At 37.0% G+C, this 14,087-nt stretch overlaps 1 protein-coding gene across 3 annotated transcripts in view; it reads left to right on the plus strand.

The window, feature by feature from the left end:
• LOC150082217 (uncharacterized) overlaps nt 1–13,193 on the plus strand; it is a 79,357-nt gene extending 66,164 nt beyond the window's left edge. For 2 of the 3 annotated variants that reach the window (XM_090380057.1, XM_090380054.1), the window contains exons 5-6: nt 3,782–3,975; nt 12,741–13,193. In XM_090380057.1, the coding sequence (XP_090236183.1) occupies nt 3,782–3,975; nt 12,741–12,982 (436 nt within the window). In that variant the 3' untranslated portion in view covers nt 12,983–13,193. The remainder of the gene's footprint in view (nt 1–3,781; nt 3,976–12,740) is intronic. The other variant, XM_090380056.1, reaches the window with a different exon arrangement.
• The last annotated feature ends 894 nt before the right edge of the window (nt 13,194–14,087 follow it).

Genomic DNA, 14,087 nt, shown 5'->3' on the forward strand with positions numbered 1-14,087 from the left:
TTATGTATTGGACTTGGAATAGTATTAGATACCCCAGCTGATGTTGCAGGTGAACTCAACAGTTACTTTGCATAGGTATTTACAGAAGAAAAACCCTTCACATCAATGAGAAATTATGGGAGTGAATTTGAAAAATATATAATTAATGATATTGAAATTTCAAATGATTATTTAATGAAAAAAACTTTCGGGCCTGCAGGTGAGTAAGGCTTCAATATCAATCTTAAGGGAGGCGGCAAGTGAGTGAATTGAACCATTGAAGCTAATTATGAGAGCATCACTGGACTCAGGAGAGATTCCATTGGATTGGAAAAGTACCCATGTATCTCCAAGGGTAGTGGGAAATTACCAACCGGTCAATCTAACTTCAGTAGTAAGGAAAATCATGTAGGCAATGATCAAGGGCAGCATTCAGGATCATTTAGATAGAAATGGAATTCTGATGGATATGCAGCATGGTTTTGTAAAGTGAAAATAATGTTTAACAAATCAGTTTAGCTATTTTGACAGGATCACTCATGGTCCTGTCAAAGATTGGTAGAGTAGTTAATGATCACCAAGCAGAGCTTGTTCAGAGTGACCTAGATAGACTTCAGGGATGGTGAGAAAAATGGCAGCTATGCTTTAATCAAGAAAAGTGCAAGGCCTTACACCTGGGGAACAGTAACCCAAAACTTATACATTTGATGGAGTTGGTAGTAGTGGAAGAAAGGAACTTGGGAGTTACGATACGGTCAGACATGAAGTTCTCTGAGCATTGCAGGTTGCAAGGATGACCCATGATGTCCTATCAACGATTTAGCGAACATTTGCTAATAGAGATAGGGACGTCATAATCCCATTATATAAGGCTAATGTTAGACCACACTTAGAATACTGTGTTCAAGCATGGAAACCACATCTAAAAAAGACATCAAGCTTCTTGAAAGGGTCCAGAGACAGGTAACTTGCCTGGTGAGATCAGCAATAGGATGTCCTTATGAAGAAAGATTTTGAATATGTGGGTTGCACAGCTTGAAAACTAAGTACCTTAGAGGTGACTTGATCGAGCTGTTTAAGGCTCTAAGAGGCAAAAGTGAAATAAATGAGGATAAAATTTTCACATTATAAATGATGCATTAGCAAGGTCACATGATGCAAGAAAGCAAGCTTATATAGCATCAGCCAAAAGGGGAAAAAACACCCCCCCCTCATTTCACCCATTCACTCGCTCCAAATGTTTGTCCAGTTTTGCCTTGAATCTGTTTAACCTATAAACTTCAACAACAACATAGAAGTTTGTTCCAGCAATCAGCCACCCGCTGGCTAAAGGCAAACTTCCGCACATCTATCCTACAACTGTCTTTTCTCAATTTGATTTTATGCCCTCTCAGGCGATTACTCTGAGCAAGATGAAGAATCCCATCAGCATTGAGCATGCTCAAACTATTCAAGGCTTTATACGCCTCAATCAGATCACCTTGCAGGTGTCTAGTCTCCAGACACTGTAATTTGTAAAACTTAAGCCTTTCTTTGTAAGAGCAACCCTTTGTTCCATTCACTAATCTTGTTGCCCTTCTCTGTACTCGTTCCAGCAGCTCTACATCGTTTCTTAAAATGAGGCCTCCAGACCTGTATACAGTACTCAAGGTGTGGCCTGACCATTGCCTTATACGAGGGGATAATCACTTCCTTATCCCTTCTGGAAAAATTCCTGTATATCATTGACAAGGCACCATGAGCTACTCTTGCACACCATCTGCACTGCTCAGAAAACTTCATATTTGCCTGCACAATTACTCCCAGGTCCTTTTCACTCTACCACTGTCAATGTAGTACCACACAGTTGATATGTTACTCTGGGGGTTACTGCTTCCCATATGCAGTACTTTACATCTGTCAATGTTAAACTTCAGTTGCCACCTCTTAGCCCATCTGCTGAACTTTTCTAGATCCTGTTGCAGGAGCATACTGTCATTAGTGTCATTAACAACCCTGCCGACCTTCGTATCATCTGCAAACTTGGACATTAAGCCTGATATACCATCATCAATATCATTAATGAATACAGAAAACAACAATGGACCCAACACTGAATTCTGGGGGATTCCACTAATAACATTTCTCCACGAAGAGCAGTGTCCACTCTCTTGATTACCACTCTCTGTTGTCTCCCACTCAACCATCCCTTTATCCATTGTAGCAGCTTACCCTTGATGCCATAACTCTCCAATTTGTACAGCAGGCTTCCATGTGCAACAGTTTCAAAAGCTTTCCTGAAATCCAAGTATATGATATCAAAATTATTTTTGGCATCCAGTTTCTTTGTGACCACATAGTATCGGATAAAATTGGTCAGACAAGACTTCCCTTTAACAAACCCATGCTGTGTCTGAGCTATAACTGAAGTCTTGTCTAGATGATCCTGCAATGCTTCTTTAACCAGTGCCTCCATTAATTTCCCTGGAACAGAAGTTAAGCTAACAGGTCTGTAATTACCTGTCTCTCCCTTTGATCCTCCTTTGTGAATTGGGGTCACATTTGCACATTTCCAGTCCATGAATACCTCCCCTGAGTCCAAGGAAGCTTTCATAATTCTTTCTTCTTCTTCTTTGGTCCTTAGCTGGCAGCTGGGGGAGGCGGTTGGCCACGCAACCAGTATGCTGCTGTAGGTGCCGCAGGGCACCTACAGCAGCATACCTACAGCTTTCATAATTATGGCTAAGGGTTTGTTTACTTCCTTTGTTGCCTCCTTTAATATAACTGAGTAGATTCCATCCACCCCAGGTGCCTTTCTTATGTTTATCTTCAACAATTTTTCCTCCACTTCACTCTCAGTTGTTACAAGATTACGTAGCTTACTGCCAGAGTAAGCTATGTAATTTTTTTTTTTTTTTTTTTTTTTTATGTCCATATATGTGGCCCAGTAGGTTAAATCTTGAGAAGCCGTGTCGGCCACATACGTGTGACACCATTACGGCATACATATGAAGGTCGTTTGGGTTTTGTTTATTGCATGTGCGGCAAGCGCTGCAATAAAACTAATTGCAATAAAATAAACTTTCAAATGTTGCAATAAGTTTGTCAGTATTGTTAGAGATAGTTCGTCAGCGTGCTATATATATATCCATCATATTGTGTTGTGTTTTGCCGCAAGTTTGTACAAGTGTTGTAAAAAAAAAAAAAAAAATCTTAAAAGGAATGGCTAAAAAAAATTACTGAAATAAGAGGAACTGAGAGAAATTTCTGAAATTTACAATTAAGCAGAGTTAAACTTCTTACAGACACCCTGCTGTCGAGTTTTTTCAGAAGTTCAACTTTATCTGTTATGGACAATGTACGGTGTTTGCGTTTTACACCACGAGAGGCACTTCCTTTATCCATTGGAACCATGGCTGGGGTCACAGAGAAATATGTTACTACCCTGTGACTGGGGCTAAATGTGAGCAGGTTATAATAATAAATGCAGAAAAACAAGTGGGAATTGCTTGCCAGTGTTTACAAGTTCGTGCCAACAGCTGATGCAACCAACGCCACCAAAACAGTAACGGCAGGTTGGTGCACCGACCAAGGAAATTTGAAATTACGTTCGCGGAAATTATGTCCGAATTAGCGGTGGAACCGGATTACCGGTGGCCCGATTAGTGATGCTCGACCTGTACTAATAAAGCTAAATATGACGTATTCAACACAATTTTCTTTTCTGAAATCTTATATTGGAAGTTTCCTTGCTTAAAATTAATTTTAGATTTAAATTCTGGTTATAGTTTTTTTTCTTACATTTCTTGCCAATCTTTTATAGGAACAGTGAAACAAAAAAGAAACAGCATATTTGTCATGTTCCTGGTTGTAATAAAGTATATGGTAAGACTTCTCATTTGCGTGCACATTTACGTTGGCACACTGGCGAGAGACCGTTTGTTTGCAATTGGTTGTTTTGTGGGAAAAGATTCACTCGTTCGGATGAGCTACAAAGACACAGAAGAACTCATACTGGTGAGTGATTACCTTCACATAAAATTTTGAGTTAGTTAATTTTTACTTCACATTAATTTTTTTTTTATTATTATTATATAAATAGATAAATCTTTATTGCAATATAATAACAGATAAATAAATAAATAATAGGTACAAAGTACGGCAACAGATTGTCAGATTTTAAGGGGGTAAAGAGAGCATTATTATTCATGTGGGAACTTGTTAGAGGGAAACTTAGTGGGGAACAAAATTTTTAAATGAACTAAATGATGATTATTGATACCAGCATGTCAGAAAAAATACTAGGGGTAAAAATGTTCTAGACCTCATTATTCACGAATCAGATAACATCACGGGGCTTACAGTACAGGAACCGTTGGCAAGATGTGACAGTATTTAAAGGTAAAGGCATGGGTTTTAATTTCAGAAAATGGGACTATGACAGTTTAAGGCATTGCATGGCATCTATTAATTGGGTTGATGGCAGAAAGAGGGAGGATACATTAGAATTATGGTGTGCCTGTAATAGTAATGGTATTTGCCATATGGTGCATAAAGCCACAGGCTTTTGCTGCACTGGCAAAAAAAAAAACTCAAGTAGATAAGAAAATACAAATTATATGCTTCCCTCCTCATACAAGTAACTATCCAGTTGGCCTTTGAATTTATTCAAACTGTCAGTCTCAACTACTTGCAAGGGCAACTTGTTCCTGCAATCAACAACTCAATGGCTACAAGACTTCATACAGTCTAAACCTAAACCCCTGTAATTTGAATTTATGGCCCCCAATTCTGGAATTCTTTATAACAGTGAGAATTCCACCTTCATTTGTTTTACTAATCCCTGTCAGAGCTTTATAAACCTCAATCAGGTCACCTCTGAGGTGCCTGGTTGCCAAGCTCTGTAGCCCACACAATCGGAGTCTTTTCTTATACGATCGTCCTTCTGCCAATCTCACCATTCGAGTTGCCTCGAAACATTGAGCTTCTTGGAAGGGTCCAGAGACGAGCAACTCGAATGGTAAGATCAGCAAAAGGAAAAAGGGCAAAATGAATCAAGACATAATTTCACTGTTATAAAGAATTCCAGAACTAGGGGCCATAAATTTAGATTAGATTGTAGGAAATTTTCTTTTAGCCAGCAGGTCATTGATTGTTGGAACAAGTTACCCTCACAATTAGTTGAGACTGACAGTTTGAACAAATTCAAAGGTCAACTGGATAGTTATCTGTATGAGGAGGAAAGCATATAATTTATTTTCTTATCTACTTACTTTCTTTTCCTTTTTTTTTTTTGACAGTGCAGCAAAAGCCTATGTGCTTCCTAGTGCAATATGGAGAATACTATTACAGGGAAAGAGATTTAGATTATATTGTAGGAAGTTTTTCTTTTAGCCAGTAAATCATAAACAAATCTGTAATAAGTTGCCTACGCAGGTAGATGAGGCTGGCAGTTTGAATAAATTCAAAGTTGAACTGAATAATTACCTACATGATCAGAGAAGTGCATAATTTGTTTTGTACACTGCTCGACAAAATTAACAGAACAAAATGTTTCTCATGAATATTTTACAGTGTTGTCGAATGCAAATATTTGATGTAATAGCATCCTAGCATGCAAATACGAAGTATCCAATAGAAATCAATCTACCACCTTACAGATCTGAAAATTTTGTAAATTATTCATGCTTAAAAAAACACGGATTGCAACCAAATGACTTAATTCCCATTTTTTTGGCTTGCTCAGCGTTGATAGCCACGTGTCCAGTACTCAAGATGGCAAGTCATCGTCATTTAGATGATTCTTTGAGGTGGCATGCCATTGGATAACTTGAAGCAGAGTAGGCAGAGACAGCACTATGGAAGCAGTTTCAGGAGACAGGAACCATTACAAGAAGTGCTGGCCAAGGTCTACATCAACTAGAAGAGACCACTATCAGGCTCTAACAGCAAGATAGAACCCTACAATGTCCTGTCATCAGCTATCTCTTGAGGTTTCTGTGGCCACATATGAAAACATTTCCAACTGGACTGTGCTAAGAAGGCTTGATTTAAATGGAATCTATGCAAGGAAGCCAGTGGTTTGTATCCCATTAACTCCAAACCACAGCAGAGCTTGTCGAAACTGGTGCCACGAACATTGACTTGGAGCCCTGACAAATGGGGTGTAGTTCTGTTCTCTGATAAGTTCCTGTTTAGCCTACAAACAGATTCTAGACGTTATTTCATTCTGGAGACAATGAGGAATGCGGTGCCATTCCTTCAACATCAGAGAAGGGGGTACTTATGGTGGAGGTGGTGTTCTCGTGTGGGGTGGAATAATCAGTGGCCACATCCATCTTCATGCTTTTGATAGGAGTACTGTAACTGTGTAGAGGTACCAAGAATAGATCCTCAAACCGTAAATTCGAATATCTAGGAGTGTGCTATTGGCCCAGATTTTCTTTCCATGCATGACAAAGCCATTGCACATGGAGCTCACGTTGTGGAGGAATGTCTTGATACTGATATCCAACAATTGCCGTGTCTAGCACGATCACCAGACTTAAATCCAATTGAACTGAGCACGTGGGGACACTCTTGGACATCACATTACCGACAGCCAACTCCTCAGTCAGTTGGTGAGCTAAGGTCTCTGCTGGTGGAAGGGTGGAATTTGTTGCCACAAAATCTTATAGACACCCTTATATTGAGCATTGTTTGCTGTTGTCAGGCCTGTTTAACTGTTAGAGGGGATCATATGCTGTACTGACGTAATGCAACCTTTTTGACAATTCTTATATAAACCCTATGACGCTTATACCTGTCCAAAGTTTCTTACTGACTCCTCATTTCATCATTCTTCTATGGTACACCACCATACGAAATTTTGTCCTGCTTCATTGCATGCTGCACAAGCTACACCACATTTTCTAAGTGTTCAGTTAATTTTTCAAGCAGTATATTTTCTTATCCACTTTTTCTTTCTTTCTTTCTTATATTTATTTCTTTTTGCCACTGCTGAAAAAGCTTATCACTTCCTTGCATTAGCTGATACTAATGCTAACATTGCCTTTTGCAACCATAAGTCCAGATTTAATAGTCCAATTGAGAGGAAACATAATAAAGGAATTAACACAAATGTTAACATACAGATATTATGGCAACATGAAAATGAGTATTGTAAGAAAACTCAATTAGTAAATAGTTATACACTGAAATGAAAACAAGAAAAGCTGGTGTAGGAGACAAAGTAAGCAGTATATCAAAAATACAAAATGAAGTATATCAAACTGCAAACTACATTATAGGTAGGTACAGAACGTGTGAATGTGTAGTCTCATGAATTATTTCATTCCAAAGAGAAAGGTCTAACAACAATGTTGCTAAAAATGTAATTTTTTCATTACATGTAATAGTAGTAGTGGCATGTGATGCAAGAAGCAAGTGTATGAGCTTATGCAGCATCAGTCAAAAAAAAAAAAAAAAATTCACACAACCATTCCCTCTAAATGTTTGTCCAGTTCCTCCTTAAATTTATTTAACCTATCAACTTCCACAGATGGAAGTTTATTCCAGCAATTAACCACCCGCTGGCTAAAGGCAAATTTCCACACATCTGTTCTACATCTGTCTTTTCTTAATTTGAATTTATGCCCCCTTAGGTTCGTAATCTGAACAAGTGGAAGGATCCCATCAGAATTCAGTGTGCTCAACACATTCAAGGCCTTATACACTTCAATCAGATCACCGTGCAAGTGCCTAGTATCCAGCCACTGCAATTTGCAGAACTTAAGCCTCTCTTGGTAAGAGGATCCCTTTATTCCCCTCACCAATCTTGTTGCCCTTCTCTGTACACGCTCAAGCAAATCTACATCCTTCCTAAAATGAAGCCTCCAGACAGACCTGTACTCAAGGCGTGGCCTGACCATTGCCTTATACAGAGGGACAATCACCTCCCTGCTAGCAAAATTCCTATATATCATTGACAAAACCCATGACCTGCCCTGGCAGCCTGTCTGCATTGCTCAGAAAACTTCATGTCTGACTGCACAATTACTCCCAGGTCTTTTTCATTTTCTACCACCTTAAGTGTAGTACCACACAGTTGGTACATTTCTCTCGGGTTACTTCTACCCATGTGCAGTACTTTGCATTTGTCAAGGTTAAACTTCAGTTTCCACTTCTTAGCCCATCTGCCCAAATTATCTAGATCCTGTTGCAGTAGCACACTGCCATTACTGTCATTAACAACCCTGCCAACCTTTGTATCATCTGCAAACTTCGATACTAAGCCTGATATACCTTCATCAATATCATTGATAAATATACAAAACAACAGAAGACCCAACACCGAACCCTGTGAGACTCCACTAATAACATTAGTCCACGAAGAGCAGCACCCATTAATTACCACCCTCTGTCTTCTCCCACTCAACCATCCTTTTATCCATTGTAGCAACTTATCCTTAATACCATTCTGCTCCATTTGTACAATAGTCTTCCATGCGCAACAGTGTCAAAAGCTTTCCTGAAATCCAAATATATGATATCAAAATTATTTTTTGCATCCAGTTCCTTTGTAACCACATCATAATATCTTATCAAATTTGTCAGACAAGACTTTCCCTTAACAAACCCATGCTGTGTCTGAATTATTGCTGCAGTCTTGTCTAGATGATCCTGCAATGCATCTTTAACCAGTGACTCCATTATTTTACCCGGAGCAGAAGTTGAACTAACTGGTCTGTAATGACTTGCGTCACCCTTCAATCCCCCTTTGTGAATTGGGGATACATTTGCACATCTCCAGTCCGTCGAGACCTCCCCTGAGTCCATGGATGCTCTTATAATTATGGCTAAGGGTTTGCTTAGTTGCTTTGCCGCCTCCTTTAATATAATTGGATAGATCCCATCCACCCCAGGTGCCTTTCTTATGTTTAACTTCAACAATTTCTCCTCCACTTTGCTCTCAGTTATTACAAAATCATTAAGCACCCTGCTACAATTTGATAACCTTCTGCCATTTTCAAACCATAATAACTCCTCATGTGTGAATATAGACGCAAAATACTCATTCAGTTTGTTTGCTATCTGAGCAGGATCATCAGCAGTCAAACCATCGATATCAAGTGGACCAATCAGATTCGTCCCCTTCCTTTTATATAAGTAAAGAAATCCTTGCTGTTTTTCTTAGCATCTTTTGGCAAAGATTTCTCGTAATCTGCCTTCGCCTGCCTATAACCTCCTTTGTGACCTGATTTCAGACTAGCTTATATCTGCCATAGGCTTCTGAATCACTTGATAATTTATATGCATCCCATGCATTTTTCTTCTCTGTTACGAGTCTCATTAGTTCATTAGATAACCATTTAGGCCTAAACCTTGAACAATATTTCTTAATAGGTATGAAACTTTTAGTAGCATCCACGATTAATTCCTTGAACGCTTCCCACTTAGAATTTACTGTTGGTAACATCATCAGTTGATCCCACTGTACAGAATTTAACAACTGCCTGAGACCACTGTACTCACCTTTACGGAAGCATAAACCCTTTCCTTTAACCCTGATGGTAATTAAATCTTTAAGTAAATCCCACATCAGTACACTGTGATCACTGCCACCTAGTGGTTCCTTTATCTGCAAGTTCTTAATACACGAATGATCACTGCTGATAACCAGATCAAGAGTATTACTCTCTCTGGTTGCCTCTCGAACATGCTGCTGCAGAAAACAATCATCCAATAAATCCACAAAAGTCTTACTAGTGTGCGAGTGACCAACTCATAAGTTCCAGTCTATATCTGGGAAGTTAAAATCCCCCATTATAAGACATTCCGATTTACTAGCCCACTCTATTTCTCTGTACAATTGTTCATTGTACTCATTCGAGTCATTAGGCCTGTAACACACTCCTACTTATTTTTGCTTTCGCAGTGCTTATGTCACACCAAACTGACTCAACAGTGCACTGTTCATCTGTATCAACTGGATGCACTTCTTTTGATTTTATGTTTTTCTTAATTAACAGCATAACACCTCCTCCTTTCCTATCATGTCTATCCTTTCTGTACACATTGTACTCCCCAAATTCCAATTAATGACACTGAAGAAAATTAGTCCACTTTGTGGAGGTGATCTTCATAGTGGAAGAGGGACAGAGAAGTATAACTCAACAATGTGGTGTTAGTATTAACTATCACAAGGAGACTTATTAACAGTTGATATCACAAGGAAACTTATTAACAGTTGCATCCAGTGGCTGGGAATGAGAGATTGTTTGAAAGGGTAGAAGCTGATCAGGTGAGTGAAAGCAGATGAGGTGTGAGCACATAATTAGGGTGGGGTGTTGTTGTGCAGGAAGGCCGATTGATTCTCCATAATTCCGAAAATGATGGTGCAGTTATCTGGCCAACATCATTTTTACACTGATAACAAGCTTTGTCACCTCACTTAGTGTGGAAAGGCTTTGAATTTGCAATGTTCTGACCATTGGAGTTATGTGGAAGTTTGTTTATGGACCATTTTAGGGGCCAAATCTCAGCATAGAAAAGTGGTTTCACTGTGTTAGGGGAAGTGCATGCCTATGCCCCTGCAGTATATAAAAAGGAAGAGAATACCATAGTTTCTGATAGATGTGGCATCCGAAATATACAACAAATGCTGTTTGGCAATGCATTATAGGTGAACAGCTTATCCAAATGATGATTGAAGTGCAGTTTAGGATCAGACACAACCCCAAGAATCTGTATGATTGTTATGAATATGCATAAAAGCATTGCACAGCTTTGGTTTAATTACCGGAAACTACTTGCTTTAATGAGTATATTGTTAAAAAAACATATCCCTTAATGTGGTAATGATCTGAAACTAGTTTTAGCATCGCAGGAAATTTATTGACTTATGCCTGTAGAAAATTGTTTTATGCTTTAACACATTGGTGCTCAAAAAACTTATTTGAAAACTTTGCTGAATTTCTGTGAAATTTGGCAATATATCATGTTTTGTAATAATTACTCTATTGCATCATCCATCTCTAGCAAGCTCTGTTAGATGATATCACGTGCCATACGTGATTGCATCATCCTAGCAGCATAAATACAGTGCATATGCCATGAACCCATTCTGTGCTATTGCAATGGCTGAGTTTATGCAATTAACACCACATAGAAAAGTGTTGCTGTGTTGAATGTAGAGGGACATTCTGTGCATGAAATAACTAAAAGGATTCACTGTGATCAGTCAACAGTGGTCAGTGGGTGGCACATTTATTTTGAAAATTGTCAGAAACAAGCAGTCAACAGAAAGAAAAGTAGTGGGTGTCCACAAATATCTTCTGCACCACAGGACAAATTTCTTGTCCATCTATGCATCCAAAACAGAAGATCCTCATTGACATATCTCACAACAAACAGCATGGGAGGAGGATACGGGTGTGAAGACAAGTACTGCTATAGTATGTAGATGCCGTTCTCATCGGGATTTGTAACAAGTTACCCAAGGAAAAAAAAGCCACTTTTGATGCAAAAAATGAAAGCTTAGTGTAAATGTGTTATTATCTCTGATGAATCAAAATTCAACTTGTGTGGTTTGGATGGCCAACAGACTGTTTGACAAAGAAGAGGAGAAAATTTTCATCATGACTATACAGTCTTCACAGTGAAACATGCATATCAAATTATATGGGGCTGTAATTCACATAGACTATTGCTGGACTGTGACAAGAGATGCCATAGATGTGGGGTACAGATAACAGGCGAAGAAGTATAAAATGTGAATCAAGTGATTTTATGTACTTTGCTGATCAATATGATTTAATATATTTTTCAGTAACTACAAATGTATCAATTCTTATTATTTTAAACTGTTTTGTAGTTTTTATAATATAACATGTTTTCGATATAAGATATATTAAAACAGTACGGTGGATGTTCTTTGTTTTTCCTGTTTGTAGGCCTGTGTAATCATATTTTATAGAATATGACATAGCGGGTATTTTCAAAACTTGAATAAATAATTTTTTTTAATGCTGACTTCTCAACTCCACAACAATACAAAAAAATACTTTCATCAAAGAAAAAATATTGAAAATTTTGTTGACCAGTGTAATTGATAGTGGGCTTACAGAACCCCCCACCCTCTCTCTCCTCCCCACTTTAAGACAATTAAGTTAGTATACAAAATTAGGTTAAAAAAAAAAAAAAAAAAAAATTCATAATTTTAATTTTCATTGATTAATACAGTGCTTCTCAAACTTGTGGCTGCAGCTTTCCAAGGGAGCCATGAAGCTTAAGTCAGAGATCTTTAAGATATTAAGCATTTGAGAAAAAAAAAAAAATATATATATATATATAATTTTTTTTTTTTTTTTTTTTGTTATTTTTCATCCATTAAAAAAAAAATCAAAACTTCTAACAAAAAAAAAAAAAAAAAAAAAAATTTAAACGTTTACTGATCATAACGAAAAATATTATAAATGCATTGTCATTGCAAAAATACATACAAAACTTGTCATTTAATTACATATTGCCTTTGATTAAAAATAAACCAAAGATTAGATTAGGTTTTAAAACACTCTTATGAACTTATAAAATAATTCATTTTATGTTACTAGTTTTAAAAAAAAAAAAAAAAATTGAAGTAAAGAAATCTTCATTTCAAAGGAGTGACACTATACCTTTGTTATTGAGTATGGCGAACCTTTGAACTTTCTAATCATATTTGAAAAGCTGTGGAATCAATTTCAGAAGCACTGGATTAATATATGCTGTTCTCATTTTTATATAATTATTTTCTTTTGTAGGAGAAAAGAGATTCCAGTGTGCTGAGTGCCTCAAAAGATTTATGCGTAGTGATCATCTTTCAAAACATTTGAAAACACATCAGAGTAATAAAAAGAATGCCACTACTGGAAGTTTAGATGAATTAGCAGACAATTGTGAATTAATCATGTCTGTAGATACAGACCCAGACAATGACTTATCTGTTGTTGAAACATCATTAGATGGAGCACAGACATTGGCATCTTCAGCAACACTCTCCTGATTGTGCATTTAAGTGCACATTGCCAGAATTTTAAACTGTTAATACCAAGTAACTGTGCATGTGTATTATATGCATTCTACAATGCATTACTCTTTTTAATAACAGCAGATAGAACTGGGCAGTTAATTTGGAAAACTATTTACTTGTGTTCCAGACATCAAATTTTCCTCCATGAATTTGATTTAACAATAACATTATTCCTAACCATCAAAAAAACAGCCACATGTGACACACATTACTATTTATTGTATATAGTGGTGCACATTTTTAAATTTAGGTGTTGCATTCTCTCTCTCTTTCTCTTTTAAAGAAAAAATGGTTGTGAACTGAAATCAACAAAAAAAAAAAAAAGAATAAAATATATATATATATATATATATATATATATATATATATATATATATATATATATATATATATAGCTTTTAAAATGTAGGAACTGTACCACTTCCTGGACCAGTATTGATCTACACATGCTTAATATGTAGGATAAATTGCACCTACAGCTATTTTATTTTTTTTACTGTATTTACCCAACTGTGAAAGACATTGTATTCAATATTTCTACCTTTCTAATATCTATAAGTGATTTGTGTGATATTTATGCCATGAATATGCTTAATGTAAAGCAGCATGCAGTATACTGCTTTACATTAAGCATATTCATTTATTTTTATTTATTAGTCTCTTGAAACCAGCTTTCATTTAATTGTGAACATAGGCAGGTTTACCTAATGGAGAAATGAAAGGCTGAAGAATGTTTCTTATTTATGTCAAATGGTATCTAAAGGATACCAGGTAAGGAAATAGCATGTGATCTGTACAGAATAATTTACTTGAAACCTTGAAAGTCAAGGGAAGGATTGATCCGCACTCCACTCAACTTTGGTCAGTACACATACTAATTTTTATGGACATGTAGCGTCCTTACTGTGGTGTTTTACTATATCACATCTGTTTTACTGTGGTACTGATTTAATAGTTGCTCCAGAAGTATGGGATCACTTAAAATTGTTTCATTTTAATTGGTCTAACTCTGATTTTTTCAGGAAAATGAGGTATAGTATCAACATAGAAAAAGAAAGAAATTGATTCAATTGCCAAC

This window comes from Mastigoproctus giganteus, chromosome 8, assembly GCF_048544385.1.
Source record: "Mastigoproctus giganteus isolate SK-2022 chromosome 8, ASM4854438v1, whole genome shotgun sequence".
Classification (NCBI taxonomy): Eukaryota; Metazoa; Arthropoda; class Arachnida; order Uropygi; family Thelyphonidae; genus Mastigoproctus; species Mastigoproctus giganteus.